The following is a 10,311-nucleotide window of genomic DNA, read 5'->3' on the forward strand; positions in this document are numbered from 1 at the left end:
GACTGTGCTAATTATCATCCAATCTCACTTATAAATGTGGATCTCAAATTAATGACTAAAGTCTTAGCAAATCAAATGAATATTTTCCTGGCCAGGTCTATCCATTCGGATCAGGTGGGGTTTGTGCCAAACCACCAGGCTCCAGACCAGACCTAACAATTAATAGATCTCATATCAGCAGTACAGTCAAACTGTCCTTTCTGTAAGGCTTTTGACTACTTATCATGGGACTATCTGTTTTATGCACTTAAAAGTTACAGATTTGACCCAAAGTTTCTGGCGGTTCTGAAGATCCTCTACAGTAAGCCCACTTCTAAGATACTGGTGAAGAGGTATAGCTCACATCAAATAGATATCCACAGGGGAACACGACAAGGATGCCCTCTGTCTCCCATCTTATTCATATCGGCCCTGGAACCCCTGGCTATAAAACTTAGGTGTTATCCCAACATAAAAGGGATACATTGTGGGAACTCTGAGCACAAGTGTGCTTTTTTTGCTGATGATATCCTCCTCCTCCTCTCCTCCCTGGTCATGTCCCTCCCGATTCTTCATCAAGTAATGTGCCATTTTCTACTATCTCGGATCTCTCTATCAACCATGCAAAATCTCAATATGTACTGTATGCCGTAATTACGCAAGTTCCAAAATAAGGTTCTGAAATTCATATGGGGGAATTAGAGACCTTAAGTGAATAAACACCCAAACTAAAAAATGGCCTGGGAGTCCCAGACTTATATAAATACTACAATGCAGCATAACTGGCACAAATAATCCACTTTCACTCTGTTTCACCTCAACATACTTGGATGAAATTGGAATCCTCTTTACATCCCACAAAACCAATTGGCCATTTAATGTGGCTGAAATCAAAAGACAGACCAGTTATGCTGTGCCCCACATCATTGTTCTCTCTACATTTGTGGGATAGATTAACGAAGCCTTACGGCTTTTAATTCCCCACATACTCCCATGGCTCCCCTAATTGGCAACCCAGATTTCACTCCAGGTCTCAATCCCCACACAATTGCCTGGTGGACTAACAAAGGTTTGATGCTCATTGCTGACCTTTGCGACCACAGAGGGATCTTATCGAAAGAAACCCTACGAGACAAATAGCAACTCCTGAACTCAGAATTCTTTCATTATGTTCAAATGGTGCATTTCTTGAAATCCTTAAGGCGTACATCTGATATAACCATGTCTACCTCGATGGAGTATTTGTGTAGGTCCTTTGATAAGCACACTGGCCACATCTCTAAAATCTATAACATACTGACGTCCAAGTCGGACAAACTGTTTTATATGACGAAATGGGAGAAAGACATAGGCAAAATATTTGAAATGGATGAATGGTCCAAAATGTACCAGTGTGTGTCAAAACCATACATAAATACCTCATTGATTGAAGCAAACTACAAGGTACTGATGAGATGGTGCATGTTCCCAGCGAGAATAGCCAAGTATGTCACAGGGGCCTATTCCTCTTGTTTCCGAGGGTGCGGGGTGGAAGGCACGGTATTACATATCTGGTGGTCCTGTCCCAAAGTGAAATGTCTTTGGATTCGTATCTACAATTTCATTTATTCACTCACAATTGGGACAACCAGTTGATGGAACACCAAGACAGGCAGGGAAACTCATAGCCTTTATTTTCATGGAAGCTAAAATAGTGATAGCTAGGTCCTGGAGGACATCCATGATCCCCTTCGACTTGGTGAAAAACAAGTTGTCATGGATCATGGTGAATAAACGCGTTTTGGCAATTTTTATACACAACTAACTAGGTTCGATAAGATCTGGGAACTCTGGATTAAATGTTTGTCTGATCCACTGTGACTGTTTGGGTTCAGACAAACTCACTCTAGGAACTGCACTCTCTTCTTTGATATTCTTTCCTCTTTCTCAATTCCTTCCCCCTCTCTTTTTTGGTTTAACCCTTTCCTTATACTCTTCCTGCAGCATCAGGGAGACGGATGTTGCAAAATCTACAACAATGAGCATAACTTTTAAAGTGAAGGTTATAATACTCTGTTCAAATGTTGAATTTAGGGCCTGTATCACCAGATCAAACTGATCCCATGATAACCGGGACAGAGGATAATTTTGTCATGGTCTGCTACCCTCCTTCCTCATATGGAATGCGGTGGAACAACAGGAAAGCCATAAGTCACTTGTTGCCTCTATGGGGCAGAAATACAGTTTTGTTGGGTAACCTTCTTTTTTTTCTCTTCATTATCTGTCCCTGAGAGGGAGTAACGAACGGTAACGTGTGTGTAGGTCATGTGATGTCAAATATTCTCCCCAAAATGTTTACTGTACTGTGATACAGATATTTTATACGTTGTTCAATTTCTCAAACCTTTGGAATTTCTTGTACTTTTGTAAAATTTCAATAAAAATCATTTAAACAGAAGTACTATTTCTGCAGTGCCCTGCTGGGACCCCCTGTTGCTCTGATGCCCACCCAGGGATCATACGCATTTGGTGCAGGGTTGCTAAAGTATGTCCCACACAGCAAACCTGTAATGCACTGTACCATTATATGTATGGATGTTTTCTAAGCACTATCATTCTTTTGTAGAGGATCATTGTACTGTGTTCATGCGTCCTGATGAAGTGATATCGTGGTGAAACGTGTTGACCCATGAATCTATTGGAGATACCAAACAGGAGTATATACACTGCCGTATATATACAGTTGATTCATATGGCACCATGATAACTGTTTTTATGGAATCTCTTTGTTTTTATTACTGTAATTATGATTTTATACAAGACTCCATGATCTGGCCTGTATAGTCTGACTTTTTCTAGTCTTCTATCTATTTATACAATATGGATATTGACCTAGAGTATCACATTACTAATTTATAACTTAGAATAATGTCAGATTATAACTTAAATACTAGTTTTGTATAGATTGATTCATTCACTCAAAGTAATAACATTTTCATTTTATTGATTGTGCATTTCTTTTCCATTCACACCAAGAAACTTACACAAAAGCAAGAATGAGTTTATTATTTTGTCTTTCTGTTCATACCCATTAATACACCAAGAGCTCACTAAATCTTCTGATCTATCTTAATAGCAAAAAAATCGTTGCAGCTAGAGAATACTGGAAACAAGACATACACGTTGTGCTTTATTTTTTACAAACCACTACAATCTTATGGGGTTCTACATAGTCTATCTAGCAGAAATAAGTTCACAGTAATGGGCCTCTATAAGCGCTTCCTGATTCCAATGCTGCAAAAGGAATCCTAGGGATTAAATTTATGCCCTGTACACACGGTCGGACATTCCGATGACAAAACCCGATGGATTTTGGCCCAAACTTGTCTTGCATACACATGGTCACACAAAGTTGTCGGAAAATCCGATTGTTCAGGACGAGGCGACCTAAACCACGTATGACAGGACTATAAAGAGGCTAGTAGCCAATAGCTTTCGTCTCGTAATTTATTCTGAGCAAGCGCGGCAACCGACGGAAAAAGTCAGATGGAATGATCGGAATTTCTGACAACACAGTCCAATCGCACATTTTCCGTTGGAAAGTCCGACCGTGTGTACAGGGCATAACTCTGAAGTCCTTAGAGGAGATGCATTGGCTAAGGCAATGCAAAGATTTAAAAAGTAAGAAATATGCACAACACGTTGCTTTAAAAGGAAAATTAGAATATTAACTGTTAAACTGGCAATAACATCTTTTAGCTTCTACTCACATTTCTAAGAACAGTTAAAGATTGCCAAAACATTGGCTTAAAACCTAAGCTTCTTTTGTTTTCTGTGTAAGATATACAGGCTAACTACCTGACACAATGATACTGAACATCCCCCTCTGTACCAATAATTATAAAGTATCTTTAGAACTCTGTAATTTTATGCAATAACTTAACATGTTTCCTTTTCATTTCCTCCTCTATAATATTTCAGTTCTTTGCTCTCTGAATGTCACATCATACCATTTGCATAATAAATAAGTTGCTCCTTTCTCATGGTCATATTTTTAACAGTAAGAAGCTTGTGGGGAGCAGATTTCTTACATGGCAAAAAGGGCAGTCATTACTCATGATTCAATTTTGGTGAAACATTTAAAATGTATATTTTGATTTATATTCATTTCAAATCTATAGAATTATTTACCTTTTACTAATCACTTTAGCATAATAAAATAAACAATGATTTGTATGATGCATTCTGCGAGTTTCCCTGTAATATTTTTATACCTGTTAATGCTGCCAGTAGGTCCGTTATTTTTTTCACTTTCTGGAATAGGGTGACCACACTGTTAGTTGTGTAGAGAAATTGCACAGCACTGTTGTCACCCTGTGGTCAGATTAGTCCTAAATGGAAATTGAGTTTTACCTGGACTAGGTAGGAGACATACAAGTTAAAATATAATTTCAACTATCACTCTTTAACCTCCCTGGTGGTATGATTATGTCAGATTTTTGCGTCTCAAAGTGGTACAATTGTTTTGCATAGAAATTTGGCGTTTTATATTGTAGGCCTGTAATTCTAAGCAATAACACACTTAAATCTGTCCAAACAAGAGTCTAGTAGACACCCCAGGTATGATAAAGTTTGAAACACAAAATCATAAACCATAATATAATAAATAACTATAAATAATTATAAAAAATAATAATATAATAATAATAAACTGAATTTCTCCATGATTCACTATCGCTTAATTCTGTAAGTGTTCTAATTTACTATCGCTGTTTTCTAGCTGGTCTCAAACCACTTTTGACATAAAGGGACACTTTTTTGTTTCCATGGACAATCTCAAGTTTCCAGGCAGAACAAACAGTATATATAATATAAAACTGCATGCAGGGCATTGGACAAAGCACTAGGGACAAAAGGCATGTGAAATAATTTCATACAGTAATGTAATCTGTAAGGTTTCAGTGTACTGTATGTATTATGAATTTTAAATTTTTTTAATTTGCTGCCAGGCTCCGCCAACGTGCATCACAATGCTTGCAGGGAATGGAGCCCGGGACACAGCACATTGGGGCGGAGGACACAGCCTGCAGACACAGCGGGGGTACATCACAGGATCCTGGGGACAAAGTAAGTACTGCACCAGGATCCTGCAATGCAATCCCGAGTGTGGCTTGGGGTTACCGCTAATGGTACTGAAATTTAACCCTGTGCCACACCCTGGAAAACTGCCAGGAAGGTTAAGCAGTTGCATCAACAGATGTATTTTTCTTTCTTGCTGCCCTTCCCACTAGTACAGCAGAAACTGAATCCTCATCCTTCTCTCCCTGTACAGTTTCTGCTGTTTAATTGATGGAATAATGCCCTGTGAGCCTATAGTTCATCCTCTTTGGCTTTATACACCTAAATCAGGGGTCTTCAAGTAGGTCCGTTATTTTTTTCACTTTCTGGAATAGGGTGACCACACTGTTAGTTGTATAGAGAAATTGCACAGCACTGCTGTCACCCTGTGGTCAGATTAGTCCTAAATGCAAATTGAGTTTTACCTGGACTAGGTAGGAGACATACAAGTTAAAATATAATTTCAACTATCACTCTTTAACCTCCCAGGTGGTATGATTATGTCAGATTTTTGCGTCTCAAAGTGGGACAATTGTTTTGCATAGAAATTTGGCATTTTATATCGTAGGCCTGTAAATCTTAGCAATAACACACTTAAATCTGTCCAAACAAGAGTCTAGTAGACACCCCACGTATGATAAAGTTTGAAACACAAAATCATAAACTATAATATAATAAATAACTATAAATAATTATAAAAATTTCTATGCAAAACAATTGTACCACTTTGAGACGCAAAAATCTGACATAATCATACCACCAGGGAGGTTAAAGAGTGATAGTTGAAATTATATTTTAACTTGTATGTCTCCTACCTAGCCCAGGTAAAACTCAATTTCCATTTAGGACTAATCTGACCACAGGGTGACAACAGTGCTGTGCAATTTCTCTACACAACTAACAGTGTGGTCACCCTATTCCAGAAAGTAGACATGTGCATTCGTTTTCGTCCGAATGCATTTTCGTCCGAATTTCAGCTATTTTCGTTTTCGTTTTGACAAACGATAACGAAAGCACAAAATCCGAAAAACGAAAGATCCGACATAAATAAATGCTTTATTTTCGTTTTCATTGTTACAACAGTTCGATATAGAATAGGAGATTGGGTCCTGCCCCAGGGGACATGTATCAATGCAAAAAAAAGTTTTAAAAACGGCCGTTTTTTCGGGAGCAGTGATTTTAATAATGATTAAAGTGAAACAATAAAAGTGTAATATTCCTTTAAATTTCGTAGGGGGGGGGGGGTTGTCTATAGTATGCCTGTGAAGGGGTGCATGTTTCCCGTGCTTAGAATTGTCCCTGCACAAAGTGTAATTTATGCAGGAAAAAAAGTCCTTTAAAATCACTCGCAGCTATAATGAACCCGTAGTGTCTCCGTGGAGGAGACAGAAGAAGGATGGATCGCTGCGCTGGATGAGATGAGACATCGCTGGAGATATGACCGTCCGTCGCTGGATAGCAAGAGTGGATTACCGCCGCTGGAATCTTTTTTTTATTTTTTTATTTTTAATAAAGGAATTTTTCAAAAGTGTGTTTGTTTTATTTAACCATTTTTTACATTTTCTTTGTGAAATGGTAGGGGTACTTTTGTACCCCCTTACCATTTCAAACAGGGGGGGGGGCGGGATCTGGGGGTCCCCTTGTTAAAGGGGGCTTCCAGATTCTGATAAGCCCCCCGCCCGCAGACCTCCACAACCAGCGGCCAGGGTTGTGGGGATGAGGCCCTTGTCCTCATCAACATGGGGACAAGGTGCTTTGAGGGGTCACAGACCCCCAAAGCATCCTCCCAATGTTGAGGGCATGTGGCCTGGTACGGTTCAGGAGGGAGGGGGGGCCGCTCTCCCGTCCCCCCCCTCTTTTCCTGCGGCCTGCCAGGTTGCGTGCTCGGATAAAGGGTCTGGTATGGATTTTTAGGGGGAACCCCACGTCAATTTTTTTTTAATTTGACGCGGGGTTCCCCTTAATATCCATACCACACCTGAAGGGTCTGGTTATGGATATTTAGGGGGAACCCCACATCAAATTTTTTCTTAAATTTGAGGCAGGGTTCCCCTTAATATCCATACCAGACCTGAAGGGCCTGGTAATTGAATTTGGGGGACCCCCCACGCTTTTTTTTTATTTATTTATTTATTTTTTTATCAATGACTTTCAATGAGTGTTCTCTGTATTACGGAGCCGACAATTCATAATAGCTGCGAGTGATTTTAAAGGACTTTTTTTCCTGCATAAATGACACTTTGTGCAGGGACAATTCTAAGCACGGGAAACATGCGCCCCTTCACAGGCATACTATAGACAACCCCCCCCCCTACGAAATTTAAAGGAATATTACACTTTTATTGTTTCACTTTAATCATTATTAAAATCACTGCTCCCGAAAAAACGGCCGTTTTTAAAACTTTTTTTTGCATTGATACATGTCCCCTGGGGCAGGACCCGGGTCCCCAAACACTTTTTAGGACAGTAACTTGCAAATTAGCCTTTAAAATTAGCACTTTAGATTTTGAACGTTGGAGTCCCATAGACTTTAATAGGGTTCTAAAGTATGCTGTATAGTTAGCTCCGTCAAATCTTCTTTATACATTGACAGACACCATAAGCCTTCCAAGACAGATTCGACCGTAATTCATGTGGATTTTCGGACGAATGCAATTTTTGAACGAAAAACGAAATAAATAAAAACGAATTTCGGGAGTAACTAAATAAATTAAGTTTTCGGACGAAAACGAAATTCCGAAACGAAATATTTTACTCTGCACATGTCTACCAGAAAGTGAAAAAAATAACGGACCTACTTGAAGACCCCTGATTTAGGTGTATAAAGCCAAAAGGATGAACTATAGGCTCACAGGGCATTATTCCATCAATTAAACAGCAGAAACTGTACAGGGAGAGAAGGATGAGGATTCAGTTTCTGCTGTACTAGTGGGAAGGGCAGCAAGAAAGAAAAATACATCTGTTGATGCAACTGCTTAACCTTCCTGGCAGTTTTCCAGGTTGTGGCACAGGGTTAAATTTCAGTACCATTAGCGGTAACCCCAAGCCACACTCGGGATTGCATTGCAGGATCCTGGTGCAGTGTACTTACTTTGTCCCCAGGATCCTGTGATGTACGCCCGCTGTGTCTGCAGGCTGTGTCCTCCGCCCCAATGTGCTGTGTCCCGGGCTCCATTCCCTGTAAGCGTTGTGATGCACGTTGGCGGAGCCTGGCAGCAAATTAAAAAAATGTAAAATTCATAATACATACAGTACACTGAAACCTTACAGATTACATTACTGTATGAAATTATTTCACATGCCTTTTGTCCCTAGTGCTTTGTCCAATGCCCTGCATGCAGTTTTATATTATATATACTGCCAAACTGTGACCCTTGGGCCAGATGTGGCCCTTTGACTGCCTTTATCTGGCCCTTGTGGCACTATTCCTCTCACCGATATGAGGTAATATTTCTCCTACTGGTACCAGAGATGGGTAACTAATTCTCCCACTGACACCAATTACATGGCACTATTCCTTCCACTGATACTAATGATGGAGCACTATTTCTTCCACTGATACCAATGGTGGGGCACTGTTCCTTCCACTAATCCCAATGAAGGGGCACTATTCCTCCCACTGACACCAATGATGAGGCACTATTACTCTCACTGACACAATTGATGGGGCATGATTCCTCACACTGACACCAATGATGGGGCACTATTTCTCCCACTGACACCAGTGATATATATTTTTTTTACTTCCACTGACAACCAAGCCTTTGACATTGTTTACTCCCACCATAGCTAGAACAATGTCTATTCCTACTGGCTACAGTCTGGCCCCCCTAAAGTTTGAAGACCCCTGACCTAAACTGAACTGTTGGCACAGTAGTGCAATAAACTGAACTTCTCTTTTGGTCATAAAGTCTAGGTGTAATGATGCAGAACGGCCAAACTTTCACTTTTGGTCTGGGCACACCTTGTGTAGCAATGCATTGATCTGGTTAGCATGATACTAAGGCTAGCTATTTGACTTAGGTAGGAAGAGGGCAGATTGCTTAGGGAGCACAGAGTATAACTCTGACCCTGGATAGGGAATTAACCAACCTACAAGCCAAAAATAAAACTACAACCTATTTTGACTAATAGGTAAACTAGTGAGTATGAAGCCTCTGCTGAAGTTGTGCTAGTAACCACATTTTCATTTTAAAAGCTATGCAGTATATGTTATTTCTGTAGCTTCAGTCCAAAAGAGAAAAGTTTTGAATATAGCTACACTTTGTTCAACAATATTTTGTTTGCCTTAAAAATATAGAAGTTTGCCTATCAATTTTAGTAAATATGGTTGGGCAAGTGAGGGTGATGAAAAAAAGTGTACTACTGCCAGATGCTTGACATGGAAGCTTTCTCTGGTATCAATAATACACATATCTGGATGCTGAACTCACAAGATTATACTGAGAAGTGTACAAGCTGGGCCCAGCACAAACAGTTCTTCTCCAAAATAAGCATGCATAGAAATAAACATTATATACTGTATGAATAGCTCCCAACTGTCCCTGATTTGGAACAAAGTCCCTCTGTCCCTCTTTCCTCCTCATTTCCCCCTCATTTTGGTCTGATTGATATAGTTATATAAAAAAGGAACTTTATATCTTTCAAAAAGTGTTTCCCAGAGCTAAACCTTTCATCTAATTTCTAAAATGCTGTATTTGTAAATGTCAAAAGCCAGTATAAAGGAATAGTAGTGTTAAAAAATACACTTGTGGATTTAACTAATAATTTTTTTTGTATAATTCTCCTTTAAGAGGGCGTGGCAGGGGGTGTGTCCTATGCCTACATACTTTTGCTGATAGGTGTCCCTCATTCCCATCTCAAAAAGTTGGGAGGTATGCTGTATGTCACATGGTTGTATTATTCTTATTTGGATAGACATGTATATGCAGGTTTTTATTTTAGGAAAGATGGTAAATTGGAGTAAGGAATTGAAAAAACATGTTATCTAGAGATACAACCTACAGTATATTCACTGCTATCTACAAGCAGCTTCTAAATGACCAGGCTTGATTGTTATAAACAGGAAAGCTCACAGCCAGCAGCAAATGGAACTTCTACTCACCTTTCCAAAACTTCCTTTGCCAAGCACCATAAGAAAATTGAAATCAGAGATGTGGAAGCGACTTGTTCCAAAAAAGCTCACACGCTTAGAGTCTGTGGGACTTGGACTCAGGGCTGGGCCTCTTCTAACTT

At 39.6% G+C, this 10,311-nt stretch overlaps 1 protein-coding gene across 1 annotated transcript in view; it reads right to left on the minus strand.

The window, feature by feature from the left end:
* Positions 1–10,311, minus strand: part of PRKCG (protein kinase C gamma) — a 610,652-nt gene that overhangs the window by 90,373 nt on the left and 509,968 nt on the right. Inside the window, exon 10 of the mRNA XM_077457420.1 lies at positions 10,181–10,311. This exon is cut by the window's right edge and continues 1 nt beyond it. Coding sequence (XP_077313546.1) covers positions 10,181–10,311 — 131 coding nt within the window. The remainder of the gene's footprint in view (positions 1–10,180) is intronic.

Source organism: Lithobates pipiens, unplaced genomic scaffold (genome assembly GCF_037356315.1).
Source record: "Lithobates pipiens isolate NorthernLeopardFrog02 unplaced genomic scaffold, aLitPip1_a1.2 Scaffold_27, whole genome shotgun sequence".
In the NCBI taxonomy this organism is placed as follows: Eukaryota; Metazoa; Chordata; class Amphibia; order Anura; family Ranidae; genus Lithobates; species Lithobates pipiens.